This window comes from Passer domesticus, chromosome 1 (genome assembly GCF_036417665.1).
Source record: "Passer domesticus isolate bPasDom1 chromosome 1, bPasDom1.hap1, whole genome shotgun sequence".
NCBI classification, from domain to species: Eukaryota; Metazoa; Chordata; class Aves; order Passeriformes; family Passeridae; genus Passer; species Passer domesticus.
The window spans coordinates 20,241,583-20,260,433 of NC_087474.1; the positions used below are offsets into that span (position 1 = coordinate 20,241,583).

General features: G+C 37.6%; 1 protein-coding gene across 3 annotated transcripts in view; it reads left to right on the forward strand.

Moving 5' to 3' along the window:
• Positions 1-18,851, forward strand: part of ITGA8 (integrin subunit alpha 8) — a 113,047-nt gene that overhangs the window by 24,982 nt on the left and 69,214 nt on the right. For all 3 annotated transcript variants that reach the window (XR_010356243.1, XM_064408898.1, XM_064408889.1), the window contains exons 12-14: positions 2,646-2,851; positions 5,019-5,210; positions 17,470-17,515. Coding sequence is in view for 2 of the 3 variants with exons in the window: in XM_064408898.1 (XP_064264968.1) it covers positions 2,646-2,851; positions 5,019-5,210; positions 17,470-17,515 (444 nt within the window). In the remaining variant the exon portion in view is untranslated. The remainder of the gene's footprint in view (positions 1-2,645; positions 2,852-5,018; positions 5,211-17,469; positions 17,516-18,851) is intronic.

Below are 18,851 nucleotides of genomic sequence, written 5' to 3' on the forward strand. Positions count from 1 at the left end.
GGTAGCTGACAAATCCTTCCTTTCTAGTTATAGTACACTGCTGTGACAGCACAAAAACCCCAAACTCTAATCCCAAACTTCTAGAATTGCCTAAGGGAGAGTTCCCTCTTGCAGAGGACTTGCTGAAGCAGCGTGCTTTGACCTACAGAGCTCAGCTCTGAAGGAGAAGGAGGAAAATTTAAGAGGGTGAGGAAAAGAAGGCCTTGGTGAGGGCAATACATATGAATACCTGGAGGGAAGACAAACCAAGTGTTGTGGGTATTCCAGGTGGCTCTGCTGACCATAACCAGTTGAGAAATAGGTCAGTGTATTAGGTGCCTTCCTTCCACCTGTCCCTCAGTACATCAGAAGATGAGCCATCTTAGCTACCAGATTCTGGTCCCTTCTCCCTGGACTGTTCATGCATTTTATAGAGTCATTGTCATTTATTTTAGCAAAGATGAAATTTTACCAGAAAAAATAACCCAGTACTGTGCACTTCTAGCTGGGATGCTGTGCTCCCTGTTAAAAAAGCTCCAGCTCCTCTTTGTTTGATTTCTGTATCACCTGGTGAATCTTGTGTTCTGGGTTAGGCTTCTGCTTTGAGAGTTTTAGTACACAATAGGTAGTCTGTGTTTCTCTTTTCACCATTTTAGGCACTCTAGATATTGCTCTATGGACCAAGGTTTTAAAGGTATCTGGGTATCTGTTTATTTTACATCAGTGTGCTGGGAGCTTTCTGACTCTCAGTGATTTGGTTCCTTGTAATCTCTAAAATAATCTTCCTTTAGTCTTAAAATTGCTCATTTATAAAACATCCAAGGGAGCCAAGCACATCTTTTATTTCATGGTTCCTACAGTACTTAACTCTGTAATGCTTTTAGTACATGGCATATGTAAAATAACTTATTTTTAAAACAGCATTCATTATTTCTTTCTGTTGTTGCTGTTGTTTCATGGCAACCATTTCAGCTGATATTCTGTCCCAACCACAAACATCTTCCATTAGTAGAGGAAGACTTTTAATGTTTAGTGTTAAAGGGAAATCCCACCTTTGATGTCAAGTCAGCATCTGCTTCCTTCCTTTTTAGTTATTTATGCCATAGGGAAAAATCTAACATAAAAAAGAGGACAGCTGTACCAAACTGACCTGACATTTGGAACTGCACTTTCCTTTATGGAAACATACTATAAAACTTAGTAGAAAAATAACATTCCTAGAAGTATGTTGTCACAACTTACATAATGTGTAAGTTCTACAGTGAAATTTTTTCTTTCTAGATGAAATATTCTGTGCTAAATTCTACAGTCTGTATCTTAGAATCATAGTGTACATGTGTAAAATAATACCTGAAATACTGCTGAATCATACTTCTTTTTTTTTCTGTCAGGATTAGGAAAAACAATGCAGTGCAATTTTATTATTTGGTTTGCTGATAGATAAAGCCTCATATTGGAAATATGATGAATTGTGAATAGAAAGTTTTCTGTGAGTTTTACAAAGTTTGAAAAAAAATTCACATTAGAGCAAGAGAATGTGTTTTCCAAGTTAAATATTCCGTGATCAAGTATTCCTAGTTATTTGCAGTAATAGACTTCCTTAATACAGATGATCAATGACCACTGAATGTAATGCAAATTATTTTATTATTCGGCCTTGAGCAACCTTCAGCATCTAATCTGATACTATCATTTCATATCTCAGAATAATCCATTAAGAATACTTCTGCTTTTTATGAGTGTCAATCACACTTGTTTTTATTCTTCACAGTTTATGAAAGGATCTATTTATTCCCTCTGAATAAATGTTGGTAACATGTTTTGAAAAATGGCTTTTTAGAAGAACAGCATGTAAAATATGCTTTGATTGGTCTGTGTTCTTTTACTGATTCATCTTGGAGTAGCATAATGGACAGACTTTTTCCTCTAAGCATCTTATTTTTATGATTTGATTATGTCCATTCTTTTTAATACTTAGTACAGAAAATTATATGAGCACTGCAACTACTTGTGTACCTAGTATTGAACAGGAGAAATAGGGCTTTGGCTTTGTCTCCCAGTTTCTATATGAAGAAGTGATGATGCATTCTCTATTAATTGATGTTCTACTTGTGTTTCATGTATGTTATTCAAAAATCTGTTGTGAAGTGGCAGGTTTTTTCCTTTTGGTCACTTACTGGTGTATAATTTGCAAAAACTAGATTTCATGCTAAAATTCGTCTCTTTCTGGCTCTGTTAGTAAAACAGATCTACAGAATTTGTTCTAGTGACACAGATTCACTCTTAAATTGCTGATTTCAGCATCATCAGTTGCAAAGTGGAAGTTTTTGGTGTCTATTGTGGGCATGAATTGAAGTGCAAGCAATTCCATTTAAACATAGGAAAAAAAAAACATTTTGGCTGTGGCGATGATCAGACACTGGAAGTAGTTGCCCAGAGAGGTTGTGGAGACTCTATCCATGGAAATACTCAAAACTGAACTGAGTATAGCTGTGGACAGCCTTCCCTAATTGAACATGCTTTGACCAAGTGTTTGAACTAAGACTCCAGAAGTGCCTTCTTACCTCACTTAGTCTGACTGTATGATAATTATCAGTTTAGCAAATGTATAAACTGTGTTGTTTACACTCAGTCTCTCAGTGACACTGGTTTTTTGTTTTTTCCAGTTTAGATGATATCCTAGTCGGTGCCCCTCTTTTTATGGAACGAGAATTTGAGAGCAAGCCTAAAGAAGTTGGGCAAGTTTATCTGTATCTGCAAGAAAGTGCATTCCTCTTCCAAGATGCACAAATTCTGACAGGCACTGAAGTGTTTGGTAGATTTGGCAGTGCAATCACACACCTTGGCGATCTCAATCAAGATGGATATAATGGTAATTAGTATGTAATGTAGTGTACTTTGAACACTGAAATTACAAATGCCCAAGCAGCAAATATTGTGTCTGTGCTGTGCTGGAAAAGGCTTTGTTACATATTTGAAATTCATGAGAATTTAGACTAATGCTAATGAAACACTATTGAGACCTAAATCATGAAAAGCGACCAATAAGAGGGCAGTCAGTGTGATTGACTACAGTGTGATTTTTTACTAAATATAAGTATTTTTTAATAAAAATATATTTTGTTTTATAACTATAATAACATTTAATTACTTAAGATGTCTCATTTTTTTGAAATCAGAGTTCTTCGCTACTCAAATGCTTGGAAGAGTTTGATAATTCAGTGAGGCTCAGTATGTGGAGCATTTGTCAACAATGAAAGAATTGGGCAAGTACAGAAGTACTATTTGGGAGTCAGCTTTCCAGTGGTACCTAAGTACTAAAAAACCGGTGCATAATGGGTTCTTTTAAATGCTTATAGCACATGCACACAACAAAATATTAATGTAAGTTAACTGGCAGCCTGCATTCAAGCAAACAGCACAAATAAACTTACTGCTTGATTACCTCAGAAAGCTGGAATACCTTGAGCACCTAGAGTTAGCCTCCCAGACATGATCAGTGGCATCTTGGTTTCCCTGCATGCATTACCTTACTTCTTATTTCCAGGATGTTAGGGATCTTCAAAGGAGGTGTCTTTGCATCTAAAACACCAAGAAGTTTTTTTCCTGGAAGAGCTGTTTTGCACAGTAGCCTTTAGAATAGTTGTCCCACTAAGGAAAAATTAATAAACTAAGGAAAATTAATGAACTAAGGAAAAATTAATTACCTCAAGGGCTGTTTTTACAGCCCTTGTTTTCAATGCTCTAGCCACTAGATTCTAGGGTAACATCCTCTTGTGTGGCTGCTGTTTGAGGGATCATTCATGTCAGGAGTCATAGAATTGCACTGGGGTTCAGAGTGTACCACATATGAATACCCTCCTGTGGGTAGAAGCCATTGGATTGTGACTGCTGAGAGTACCCTCACTGACTTATCCTGGAATCCCACCATGGAGTTCAGCACAGCTGAACCTCATGGTGGAGAATTCCTGTTTTCTACCTGTGAGCAGTAGCAGACACCCTCAGCTACTCTGGGCAGGCAGTGTTGGTCTCCTGTCTCTCCAGAATTCAGATGAGGTAGGCAGAAGACATTTCTGCTTTTCTCTGTCACTGTGTAAAGACTAAGAAGACTCTAGAGCCGGAGTCTTCTGCTTCATAACTGAATATGCCAGTCATAGAGCTTTGGTGCACTTCTGCCTTTGGAGCAAAGCTACACAGAGTCCAGGTGCTCAATTCAAGTTTAATAAAGAAGCCCAGCATCATTTCCTAGACCAGAACTCAAAAATGAGAGCTATAGGTACATATCCTCTATTGTTTCCTATTGTCTAGCTCAGCTAGAACAGCTGTTGGATCTCAATCTAGACAATATTGTCTCTACATCCTGTGCACAGAAACTAAGAGCACTGAATTCTGCTGCTTGGATATGGCACCTCATTTTTAAGGATTGAACTGTTTAATTCCATAGTTCTGAAGACCTCTTGTGAAATTCCTGACTCAGTACTATTCCATCAATAAAATGATGAATTGAAATAGATGAAAACATTATATTCCACTGTTCCCTTTTGCATTCTAAAGCATTGGGTGTTTGAGGGCGTGAAGTTTTTTGTCTATGTAGGATATATTATCTGGAAAAAGAAAATTAGTTTTATCTAATAGCTGCTCCTTATTAAGAGGTGATAGAAGAAATCAAAGAAAATTTGTACCTGTTTTAAAATATTAAAGTAGAAGCAGGCATTCATTAGAGCTTGGTTTATTAAAGCTAATTAACTGCTCTGGAAATATGTAGAGGAATCCAATGTGGACTGGCTATTTAGTATAATTAAATAACCTCTTCATAGGATTATTTTATAAGCTTTTTTCATGAAAGTTTGAAGCAGAAAAAACACTGTTAACATTTTGTATATTTGCCTTTAAGCTAGAATGTATGCAGCAGTACAGAATGTTGAAGTTCTTGCATGTTTGTAGCAGAAGCAGTTTGAGTCTATTTTCCTGCAGGGAGTTAATTTTTAATTGTGTCCATTCTTTTTATCCTTTTCTTATTTTTTTTTTTTTCACTGCAGACATTGCTATTGGTGCACCATTTGCAGGAGAAGACAGAAGAGGCAAAGTGCTCATTTACAATGGATACAGTAATGGGTTAAACCCTAACCCTTCCCAGGTTCTCAATGGAGCCTGGGCCTCACAGTCCATGCCTTCGGGATTTGGCTTCACTCTGAGAGGAGACTCCGATGTAGACAAGAATGATTACCCAGGTAAGATTTCTGCATTAGAAAGGGAGTTTAATATTTCTGTTCTCTGGTAAATGCATCATGCCTAAACTGCTCCTTTTGGACGACGGAGGTCAGGATAAAGGATAGACATTTCTGGGCAGTTCTAGTTTGCTTTCCTGAGAGTTAAAAACAGACAAAACAAATACTCCCTTTCCTGTCAAAAGACATGATCAGAAAGTCAAGAAAGGGCTTAAATAGTTGTATTAACATAAAACATGTGAAGTTTACAATGTAAACCTTAACCCTTTTCCCCCACTTCTAAAAGCTGAATGGTCTCAGCTTATTGAACTTGTAAGGTCTCCTTCATCCTGGCATTCTTTCTTAATTAAAAACATGTTGCATTGTAGAAGAAGGGATTGGTTTGGTTGTGTTTTTAAGTTGTTTTTTGCTGACCAAAGAGACATTGAGCTATATATAGTTAATGGCTTTGCACTACAAAAAAGCAGAGAGAATGCAAATTGCTTAAAGCAACTATTTTATTTGGGCCTTTCCATCCCTTTTATGTTTTCATTTTGAGATATGGACTCTTCCTTTTTAGGTTAGCTTTGATTCTTCCTAATGATTTTACCTGACATGTATTTACATTTATCAATTTTGTAACATTAATTAAGTTTTTCAGGGAAACATTTGTTTTTTAAAGAAAATTTTTCCTACCATCTAAGTAGTCTGAATGTAAGTGTGCTTGTATTTACTGTCTCTCTCATCTGGAAACAAATCTGTTCTGTTTCTTTTCATCACAACTCAGAAGCCTTAATAAGGGTAGTTAAACATCATATTTTCTTACTGTGAAAGGTTCATCCACAGTAAAATCCTAACAGCCATGCTTCCCTGACTTACTATGAAATCACTCTTGTTACCCTGGGTTATTTCAAGGCTAGAGTTCTTAAAAGTTGTATTATTTCAAAAGTGAAAACTGTAATTTTTCAAAGGGACAAAAATAGGATCTTTTACCTTTCTGAGATAGATTTTAAAAGCCTTGAAAGAGATATCTTTCCAAAAGCAGAAGGCAATTTCTGGGATGTTTACAATAAAAATTACAGTTTTACAAACAGAAAAGCTGACTGCAGAGTAATAAAGTGAGGCTATCATGAGACTAAAGTAAGAGGATCTTTAGCATTTGAGAGAAGAAAGGGCTTTTAAACACTGTTCTGACTTTTTGTTTGCATATTGTTGATGTTACTATTAATAGTCTTTCATTGTCCATGACTAATGAGGTTCTCTTGGACAACAGAGCTCTTTATTAAAGTTTCAGCATTTAAACATTTCCTAAAGCACCCATAAGGCCCCCAGCAAAACCGAAGGAAACAGGATATTGCATTCCTGGCATTTCTAAGATTGAAAAGATAGAGGGAAGGGAGAGATTCTTTGACTCACATAGAGAAGAGCAGAAGTCTAACTGCTGTATTGGCATGTTTTATGTGGAGCAACTTTTAAGCTAATTTGTAGAAAGTTTGGGTGATAAGTCCTGATCTTTCTAAACGTGCATTGAGGAATTGTGGTATAATTGTGTGTTCTCTGTTTGTCATTGTAGCCTCCACCATGCATCCTACTTGCAGAATTTCACATTGTGTTATCAGTTGACTATGTGTTAGATGATTTGGTTATATTACAGGAATTACCTAATTAAAAAATGAAAACAAACAAAATAAACACCACTCTGCATTTACTGTAACTAGCTTTCCCCTGGATAAGCAGTCCACAGCACTGGTGAAAATCTCTCAGAAAATGAGAAGAAAAATCCCTTACTATGAGTCAAAACACCTCTTCCTTGATTCATGAATATTTGGAGCACCAAAACAGAGCTGTAAAAATAGTGCAAACATGGCACAATGCTAGCACAAAAATAGAATGCCTTCCTATGGGAAAAGGAAGGAAAAAAAAAGGAAATAATATAGGGAAATGCAAGCCCAAGACAAACATTCTAGGCAATGAAGAAAGTAATCCTTCTCATGTTAAAGAGCTTTTCTTCTTCACCTCCTGACGGAAACGCCTAAGGGCAACCCTTGTAAAAGGAGGAAACAAGGTACTGAAGTTGGAAGGATTAGGAAGGAAGTTTTATTTTAGAGAAATGGGGTCTGGCTGACTATAGAAGGTCTAGAAAATTAGCCTTTAATTCCATGCTTCCCAAACTACTGTTTGTGCCTGTGATTCAAAGAAGGTTGTGAAAAATTAGGGGAAAAATATCACAAAAATTTTAATTTAAGCTTTCTAGTGTGTATATTCTAAAAGCGACCATTTTATAAAAAGAAAAATGTAATAAAATCAGGTTATTCTGACTTAACACTCCTTCAGAAGTTCTGTTCTCAGAAGTTCTGGACTGGAAGATGAGAGACGGTTGTAATGTCTGGCTGCAGGTATAAACATATATTGCCAGTGTCTACGGTGAGATTCTCCAAGCATGTAGCTCTTCCATGGCTGGAGTTCAGTTGTTCCAGACTGACCTGTATAACTATAGCTGTGCTTGTGTCATTTACTCAAGCACTTGTGCTTGACATTGTTCATGAGGCAGCATATCCATGCTAGGAAATGGGAGTCTGAGACTTGGGAGTTACTCTGCCATTTCATTTCTGATGCACTGTGTAGCATTTTCAGACCTTTTAGAGGTTCAAGCCTTCTTTAAATCAGACCATAAGGTAATGTTTTTGGGAGCAGTCACTGACCAGAGGGCAGAAGGTACCACCTGTTCATATGGCTTCTTATCACAGACCACTGAGCTTCATCCTGGGATTGCTGTACTGACCCCAGCAACCAGTGCTCTGTGATTACAAGTTGGGTAATACAGTTACTAAAAAGTTGAGGGTGAATCACAGTCACATTTTTCTCCCGTTGGAAAAAAGTTAAATCCTCTCTTGGCTGGGAGTTCAGTTCAGACAGGTCTATGTATTAGGCCTCTGGAGAAGAGTGGCTGTTGGTACAGGGAGTAATATCTTCCTCTACTCGTCCAAATGCCAGTATAAGCTCAGGAACAGAGAAGAAAACAGGGAGCAGATGAAGACTCCCTAGTACACAGAGCTTTTCAAATCTCTCAGCTTTCCTGTGGATGCAGTGGTTTCTCTTTTCTCTTCCAGCAACTGCTGCCACCAAAGAGACAGAGTCTCCCCCACCCCCCACTTTCTGGTCTTCTTTAGGAAAGGCAGAGAAAGAGTCTCTTGTTCCCCATGACCCCAGCTGTATAATAAATCTGGGAGAAAACTGATCACAGGCAGGTTTAATGAAGGAGCAGCAGAGCAGACAAGGAAGAATATGATACAGCCAGACTGATAGAGATAAAATATATGTCTAGCACCATAGCATGTTTCCAACAATGGAAGATATCCTGGGAGTTGTACAGTTGTGATATTTCCTAGAATATTCACCCAGCATTAACCAACCAAATATCAAGGTGACCCTGAGTCAGAGATGGCACCTCCAAAATTATTGTCACTTGACAGACTTTTCTTCCAAGAATTTGACCAATCAGTTGTAGAACTCATGCAGACATTTGGCACATGCAGCATTTGTCAAGGGACCCCACAGCCCAGCTGAATTGTCTGTGAAGAAATAATTCTCACTGTGTCCCATTCAAATCTTGAACGTTCCACTGGACATTTTCTAGTTCCTATACTGAATAGACAGTCAAGAGTTCTGCAGTCCAGTTATTTTACAGACTTCCAGCAAAATTCCTCTATCAGCCCTGTTTTAATTTAATTGTATTTAATTGTTCCTTGTGCAGTGGAGAATGGCACACCAGTTCTGCTGTACCAAATGATTGTTCAGTCTTGCCACCACTGCTGCCTCTTCTCCTTTTCTTCATATATTTTTATGTAAAGAGCAGTTGGTAGTTTATGGCTTGTGTATGGGTATTGTTTCTGATAAAGATTTTACCTTTGACCTGCATTTCATACTTAACCAACATAAAAAAGAGCTGTATCTTCTCTATTGAGAAGAAAATCAGAATTAGTACTTGAAAAAACAATAATCCCAAATATTTTTTCATTGCTATCAGTAATTGTGTTCATACAAGAAAATAAAGTGGGCCAGGAGCTGGGTCTGGGCTTGAGGCTGCATGGCACGGCACAGCTCGCTATCATCAGATGTCACCACTGAATAGGATGGCAGTACCCATTTTCCCTTTTGTGAAAGTTCTTTGGCCCAGGCACTGCCCCAGACCTGTCCCAGCTGTTGTCTGGGGGAGTACTAACTTGCACACACTAAAATCACAGCTAATCTGTATTAACAACACAAAAATATAGACAGTACTCACACAGTGTCAAGCTCATGCCCTGCCTTTATTGCACAAGCACAGCTGAATGACTAACTAGTCAACATCTTACCTAAAAATGGAACTTGCTCTGGTAGGGTCAGCGTGCAGACAGAATTGCTTTTCCTTCTTGTTAGCAGTTCTGTCAGTGTAGTGAGCATCTGTCTTCAGCTGTCCTGGCCCAGATGTTGTCACTGTAACAGACCTCTCAGCATTGTGAAAATACAGAGATTTTTTCCAAAAGGGATGACTGAGTTTTGTTACTAAGTACAACCTTTGGTTTACATCTCTGCCGCTTTCAAGGAGGGAGTTCTGTAAATTGTGTCATACTTACAGATGCTCCAGATGTTATGTACCCAGAACTGTTCCTTTATCAGCACAGACAGGGGTGATAATGTGGAAGTCCCTGCTTTGCAGGCTTGGAGGCAATGGGAAACTTTCAACCCTGGGAAGCAGCAGAGGCAGAAAACTGTGCTGATCATCCTAACATCTGTGTCACTCATGCAGCTGCCCTCTCTGTGCTTGTGTTCATCACCTTCTGCCCCAAAGAGAGGGCTCCTCCTCACCTGGATTGCAATGCCAAGCAGTGGTGATGGTGGTAATTAATGGATAGATGCTGCTTTCTCTGTAGTGATGTAAGAAACAGAATCTAATTAAACTTTATAGTCAGATAAGACTAGTAAAATGAAGCAGGTTAAGCATATCAGTCAGATAGATTGTGCCAAGCCATGATGTGCAGCTTTCCCAGTCTTCTAAGTATGTCACTGACAAACTTAATACCATGCTTACCTGAAATACTCAGTATCTCTCCAGTACACAACATGGACCCAGTATTTGAAGGAAAAGACCAATTAATCCTCCTGAGGTACATCTACACTAGTCAATGAAATATGCTGTCTTTGGTTCTGAACTATCACTGAACACTTCTTGTGCACACTATTTTTTGCCAAAACAGGGTTACTGCATGCTCACTTTTGTGGTCTAATAATTGGGATGGGTGAACTGTGTTAGGACTATTTTTATGATACCACTGCATATAGTAAAGATACAGCATACAGGCACATTCTCTGCCACTGTTTTACTAGCAGAGACATAATTGAAACATCTTTCAGCAGATGATCCATTTCACTGTTTTCTGACAACTCATGTTCTAAGGTCATATTCAAAAAAGATCTGATCTCACTTCTGTTGCAATAGTAAATACTGGTTTAATGCCATTATTCTGGATTGACAGTCATTAAAAAAAAAAAAGTAAATGGGATCAAAGAAATAAGGGAGGTGATGAGATTGAAAGAATGTAAAAGATGGGCTTTTCCCATCAGTTTAAGTGCAAATACAGTGATAGCTGGAATTCTCTGCAAGATTCTGTGCCATGGTGAGGACATGGCAAAGCAGCATTGTGCTATGTCTGAGGTGATCTTAGTGAGGGCTGTAACACAATTTATGTAGCATTGGAATTCTCTGTAACAGCAGCTCTGCAAGGTTTGCATGAAGATATTCTGAAATACCTGCCTCAGCACAATCTTCCTGCCTGTCTTCTGTGCTGGGACATCTGGGATGCATAATAATATCTTTCAAGGCAGCTTCCACTATCCTGTAAATCTGGGGCTTTTAGGACCCCTTTGCTCCATCCTGAGCTTTATGTGTGTTATCAAGGCCTGGAGCAGGGAATGAAGCAAAGGCGTGCATTTTGAATTATAGTTTATTTTATTTATAAATTTATTTGTCTTTTTCAATTAGCATAGTTCAATTTTCATAGGAACAAAAGAAATCCATTAATCTGTTTAATGGGAAAGAAATTTGTTTCTTTTGGCTTCTGGGCATCTGTTCAAAGCTGGCCCCACTGAGTGCCTGGAGTCTGTGATTATCTAGGTGATGATGCTACACTTCCAGCTGGTTCCTCTATCTGTACAGGGCTCAGACATCTGTAGGCTGTAAGGTTTCCACCCTCACATTTCAGCATGTGTTCAGTCACTTGATGGCCGATTATAGCTAAGCAAATAGTTTATAATGAATAACTTACTCAACTCATTAAACTTGCTTTCTTCTTGTGGCATATCCTCCCAAAGACTGGGATTTATTTGAATGTGTTTCTGAATCAGGATGATTTAACCAGTCTCTTCTAAGTGTGGGTAGATTCAGAACAGTGTTTTGGATAAATTCACTACTCAAAGACTGTTGATTAGTTAATTGCTCAAATAAATTAAGCACTATTGTCTCTGCTCCTTGCCTGTTTAGATGCTTGTGTAAGTCTTATTAGCTTAAGAGTCTCATTCTGGAATCAGTGCCACTGAAGCTTCATCTTCAAGGTATCCTATTTCAGGTGTTTGCCTGTTCTTTTGGTTTTTCTATATAGTCAAGCCTTTGTCAGCACAGGGAAATGTATAAAGGCATCTTCATGCCTTTTTATTTTGGGCTCAATTATTATCCTAAGAATATCACAGTAGTTAGTTAAAATATCATAGTAGTTTATATCAAACTACTCTATAAACATTTTAAGAAGGAAAGAAGTGCAATAAGAAGACAAAATTTCCACAGAACTTCAGTAATCCAGCCTAATCTTAATAAAACAGGAGTATTTAACAGCTCCAACTGCTGAGTAGATTAACTCAACCAGCAGGAGGAAAGTCCTCAAATTTCTTTCTGAGAGGCAAGAGTCTTCAGATTAATAAATTTTTTTGAGAACAGTAGGCATTGTGCCAACAATATTACATATCGGAATCTAGTAATGATTAAATTATGAAGTTGGTCCAGGAGATTTGTGGAAGACAAACAAATTAAATCAATGAGAAGCTGCATCTGCTCTGGTAAGAGAGGACTGCTATGTGTGGGAGCCAGAACAATGGATTGGGTTCTGCCAGCAAATGTAGAAAAGCTGAAGTGCTTCTACCAGCTAATTATTTTTTCACATGAATAATCAGTCAAAAATGTAGTGACAAGCCAAGAATTGTGTACAAATATGTTGATTTTATCAGAAATTATCTCTGTAATTTTTACATATGCTTTTCTAAATTTCTTTACAGTATTTTATGAAATCACAGTATTGTGCCCAATAGAATGTAAGAGTAAAGCAGTTGATCCCAGTAGTGTTTTACTTAAGTGATAAAGCATTAGCTGTCCTATTTGGGATTTTTTTGGTAATATAATGAATAATATTGTAGTGTTGTAAAAGGGATTCATTCAGACAAAAGAGAAGCATTGATATGAATTAGCCTTAAGTGTTACCAGTAACAGACCTGCTACCAGAATGGTTTAAAAACAGAGGATTAGGGTAGCTGAGAATGACAGGATTGGAAGAATGTGACTCTACTTTGAATGGTGGCTGTTTGTAGTATTTACTAAAATTCTCATGTAAAGGTGGCAATGCTGGACAGGCCTGTGTCTTTTACTATGGTCAAGGCTGAAGTAATGGCCATTTAAAGGCATTTTTATTCTAGACCTTTCCTACTGAGATTTGGATTTGTAATGCACATTGAAATCCAGGAAAACAAATAGAGATATGATCATGGGCCTTTTTGCACCTGATCTGCCGAGGAAAATAAAAAAGCAAAAAGGCACACAAAGATCTTTTAATAAAGTTTAAAGTTAGGCAGCTTTCTCCCTTGCACTAAATTTCCATTAGCACCTGTACTCAGGTAGAATGTAACTAGTTTCCAGTCCCTTTTTATCCTATACAATGAAGCATGAAGTTATGTTTAAAGCTGTCAGCAAATCATTGAGTCCCCAGAGTTAACACTTTCCTGTTTGTGTCCTGGTAGAGTTGGAGCAGGGAGATGACTCAGGTGTCATTTCATTTTTGGGTTTCTGACAAGTGAGGTGTTTGCCAGTTATGTAGTTGCTCACTGGTTGTTTTTCTTGGCCACTGTCCCCCCTGCACCAATGAGTCACCATGTCTTGGCAATTTCTTGGGATTGCTGGACAGGCTCCAGTCAAGTGTAGGGTACTGAACGTGATGCATATTCCTCCCTACTTAGACTCCCTGAGCTGCATCTCTCAGAAAGAGTGGGGATGACCTTTAAAAATATGAGGGAATCATAATAAATTTTTCTTGAGTTAATAAATGAATATGTCTTGTTGAGACTAGAAGTAGGACTTTGTTGATCTTCCTACTTCATGTGGTTGAAGGTTTAGTGAGCACCATGGCAAGTTTCTGCCCTTTATCACACAGTGTTTCAGGTTTGGCACAGTCACTTGGCAGAAGGTGCAAGTGAACTCACATGCTTATAAAATCCAGTGTCCCTTTCAGTGCCATTACCTTAAATTTTTACAATTTTATCTCAGAAAATAGACTTCTTGTGCCAGACAGCATCTTGCAACATTTCTCTTCAGAGCAAAGTAAATTTGAAGTATTTGAAAATAGCATTAGGATTGTTTAACTTTGTGCAGTGCCCCTTGACTTCAGTTAAATATGTCCCAAAGACACTTGTTTCAGCATTAAGCTCTGCAAACTCCACCAGTTGGGACTTTATTGCATCCAGTCTGCAAGCTTTAAAAATGGAAGTTAAAAATTCCTGTGGAGTTGCTCCATGCTCGTTTTCTTAATTTTTGTAGTGTGGTTGTGACCCCACAGCTCATTTATTCCTCAAAAGCAATGAGACAGAAGCACATGGGTGCTGATGCCAACTCTTGCTTACAGATCTTGGCTCTGTGCAGGTGAGCAGCTGATAGAAAATCTTCTCAAACAGACAGTGTAGGCAAAGTGCTCATTTAACTAAACCAATGACATCCCTCATCATCCCAGAAACATGAAATATGAGAAAAGAAGAACTGAAGGAGATTTTGTGATTCTTACACGTTTTTTTTGTGATTCTTACACGTCTTTGTTTTTATGTTTTAATCACATGTTTTGATTTGAGCTTAAAAAACCCTCACTGATGCAAAGGAGTAAGCACAGACTTTTCTTCAGGCTCTCTTTGGAAGGGTTGTAAGGAGTTAAGCTGGTTTTTTTTAAGCTGGCTTCTTTTGCTCTGTAATTACTTGTTAAAACCTTGTTTTTCAGCTAGCGACCTTTTCATCAGTGACATTGCATGTGTAGCATTTACAAGAATTAATAAAGAAAAGTTCTATTCTTAGAAGGGGAAAGTTGCCAAAATTCAGATAATTTAGGCATCTCATGCATTTTTTTTCATAGAAATTATTAGTAACTTTTCTTCTATGGAACATTCAACAAATTCAAAACTTCTGCTTATAAAAGTGCTCGGATTGGATGTGCATTCAAATCTTATGCATTTACATCAACATCAAAAACTATTTTTTCCAATTATGGGTATAGGAGTTGCACCCCACAAAGCAATGAAAGAAGGAAGAGTGAAATTACTGTTTTGTAACAGAACAAGACAAAGCAAAGAAAAATCTCTAATTAATCTTCCAGCTAATGCTCTGTTTGTATATATAATCAAATCATTTTGTCCTTACACTAGATTGTAGGAGTAACTACTGGCTATAAATATGGAGGGATTTTTTGCATATTCATTCTTAATTCCACTTTCTGTACTCAGTAGTTTCACTCATTCAAGCTCTTCAGATCAAGAATAAGCATTGCTTAGACCAGAAAACAAATGACATGTTGGGGTAAAAGTGAGAGCCTCCAAATAAGAGCAGAATGAGCACAGTCCTGGCTGCCCTTAAAGTAGTCTCAAATAGGCCTTATGTGGTGGTGCCATGATTAAGGATCCTCATCCTGTTTGCTGTGTCTCCAAACCTGGCTGAAGTGGCAATGAAGAAAATTGCTCGTGGAAAACCAGTCTTTTGGTGGCTGAGGCCTATATTTGCTCCTCTAGACCCATCACCCTCTGTCCTCAAATAAGCTGGGCTCTAACCAAAAAAACCCAGGATTTAAACCATTCAGCAGATGTACAAAATCCTCTGTAATATTAAGTGGAGATGCCAAGATAGAGGGTACCTTTGCACAGCAGTACATACTGAAATTGCATTTGCTCACACTAGTGAGGCCAGCTGTGTCTGACAGACTCATTCTTCTCACCTTCGGGTTCTAACGGGCTGCATTTTTTTAAGCTTAGCTAAGTTGTGTGTTTAGTCTTTATTTTTTTAATGAAAAAGTATATTATGAAATCATCACTAGGCCAAGGTCTGAATAAGTCTTGGATATCTACCTGTTTTGTCCCTCACAACATAACCCTGAAACCTTTTGAGTTATCAGGCCTGGCATGAACCAGTACATATCCTAAGTCTGTTATAGAATTCACAAAAAGTGCCCAGCTGGGAAGACCAGAACAGAAACCCCTTCCGTCTTGTCTTCTACTTTCTGTTCATAACATAATGTTTCTTTTTCCTTAAGAAATAACAAACAGAAGAAAACCCCCCCAAACACAAGACTCATAAAAAATCCTTCGAACACAAGCAAAATAAAAATCAACAAAATATTAAATTTTTTGGGGTGTTGCTGTGGGTGCCACTATAAGTGAGCTGCCAGAAGTTCTGTTTGTGTGTGGTGCAGCCTTCATGGTGGTTTTGTCTCAATTAGTTGTTTCTTTAAGAGGAAAACATCTTTTGCTTTTGGTACTGTGGGCAAGTTGTCTATAAAAGCTACTAAAGAATACCACATACAAATGTCCCAAAAAGGAGATAAAAACACTTATTTTCTTCTGCTATTTAAAGTGTTCATGACCCTGAAACATATTTCTCTAAGGCCAATGAAATTAGAAAAATGTAAATGTTGTACAAAAAGAGGATCAAACCCATAAACTGTCCATGTCTGCTCCTAATAGGACATTAATTAATGGCATTCAGTGAAGGACTGGCTGTTGCCCATGTGAAGTATTTGTTTATACTTTTTTGTGAAATCCTGACCATCTGAAGGACAGAGGAGCACTGGAAAATACACTGCCAGCCCTGGACCCATCCCATCCAGATAATTAACATCAAAGCTTGGTATTTGCAGCATGCTCGATGACTTCAGGGCTTCTTAAGCAAACCAGTGCTCCAACTATAGAAGCAGCAAGTAAGGGTTTGTTTACAAGCCCAAATACTCATTTAATTAACTTATTTAGATCAATTTAGGTTGCCAGTCTGTACCACTGCAAAGTCTGTTGTAAGGCTCAGTCTTCTGAATTGGATACATGTCAGTCATGTTGAATGATAGCAGTAGTGGAGTGAAAATTGTGCCCAGATGGACTCTGGGGGCTTTGAAAATGAAACAAAGCTCTTTCCAAAGGCAGAGGCAGGAGGAAAGTTGATCCTTTTCCTCATGGCTTGGCTCCAGTTTTTCTCCAGCAGGCCTGAATGGATCCAGCAAGCCAGTCTGGATCTTTCTCCCCATCTAGATAGGGACTCCAGGCCAAAAGAGGAAATATTCTGGCCTGTAGATTCCCAAACCCAGGCCAGTGACCACTGACAGAGACATGCCCAAGTCCCAGTATAGCACTTGTGTTGTTGACTCCATCTGTCAGGGAAAATTACAGCTTTAGATGGATAACTGTTGTAAGCCTTTTCACATATTGCTACAATGCTGGAAACATTAGAGGCTATGAAATCAGCCATCCTCTGACCTTGCATTGTGTTTATTTGCACAGAGATGTAATGCCTAAATTAATCAACAAATCACTTAAAACACAAAGCAGAATGGAAGGATTGTCAAGAAAGAACACCATAAAATTTCAACATGGCTTATATGCAACTGGCAAGAAATTGTTTTGCAGCTCTTAATTTAGTGGACAGTTAAGGATTTGGAATAAAATACATAGAGTTTAATGACATTTTGTCTCCTATAATACAAGTTGGAGAGAAGTGAGATCGTGGTGTGGGTAACATTGTGTTAAATAGTTTGGCAGTTACTGGTTACAACTGAGACATTTGTGACACCATCTCTGACATGTGGAATGTTTTCCTTCAGGTACGCTTGTGAAGAAAACTGCTTAGAAAGGAATTACCATATATATTTTATGTTACTGCAGTGTTAATGTAAATAATCTAATTTATTACGGGAAAAAATGTGTGAGAGATTTTTCTATAGCTATTCTGAAACCATTTTGGTTTTTCCAGATTTAATTGTGGGTGCATTCGGAGCTGGAAAAGCAGTTGTTTACAGGTATGTGGTAAATACAATAGATTTGATATTTCATGGCTTTGATGGGAAGTATTAAAATTAAAAAATGTCAAATTCCTATTTCCCTGTTGCAGTGTATAAAAGGTGGTCATTAGAGATGATAAATTAAACATCTTTTGAGAAACAAATGTTTTTTTCCCATGCTCAAAACCTGTAATTTTCAATGAAAGTTTTCATGCTTAGGCTTTGCTCAAGCAGCTTCTAGAATGTTTGACTCTTTAGTTAATTTTAAATAAGAAATTTAAAAGACTTCGGGTTGAAAATTAATTTATTTCCTGGGGAATTGGTGCTACTAAGAAATTTTAAAGTGACCAGTCTTCAGAGATTGTGTATGTTAAGACATGAACCATTTATTGAAAATAAAGACTGCTACTTTTAGCGTCAGTTTAAAAAATGCACAAGATCCCACTTAACAAAACAAAAAGTTACTGCTGACTATGGAGCTTCAGTAAATGCACTTTTTGATTAGGTGTAAAATTTAAATCTACCAAATACATAAACATTTACATAAAATCTGACAATGCTCTTAGTCCAACCATGCTGACAGCTCATTTAATTTAAGTATTCACCATCCATTGCTACAACCTGTAGTCGTATTTCTGATTCTTGTCTGGCTTCTTGTTGTCTGTATTCCCAACAGCACTTGACTGAGAAAAGGCATGTTCTACTTCCCAACTGAATGTTTGTGAGAGCATAAGAATTTTGTAAAATAGGAATGTTCACTCATCTCAGCTAACACTGTAGGTGCAGTGAGAAGTCCTGATTTTCCTTCTGTGCTATGGAAGAATCATGCAAGTACTTTGCAATGCCATGGAGTGCACAGGATAAAGCATTGAAAAATTAGATCCACTGTGTATTTTCAATAACAATAAAATATGTTCTTTGTAATTTAATAAAGTGAATAGCAGGAGGCCATTTCCTAGCCAGAAAGTATCAAATATGCAACTTGCCATACTGTTGAAATAGAATTTTATTACTGACATTTTCTAGGCAAAAAAAAGGTTTTCCCTGTTGCATGAAAGTGAAGAGAGTAATTTTATTTTTTAATGTCTTGCTGAAGTAATATAAAGAAGTAATCATAAAAGCTCAGATGTGGATTAAAATATCAGGAAAGAAACCTGTGATGATGTAAGTTACTGTAAATAGTATTGCTGTCTTAAAAAATCAGAATCTGGACACATACTTATTATTTGTCTTCTAAACTGCTTGCAGTTATTGATTATCTTCTCACTTAATAACAGCTTTAGAAGGATGGTTTCTGTCACCACAACTGTATATTCATGTACTCAGCACAATTTACTGGTGATTATTCCTGATT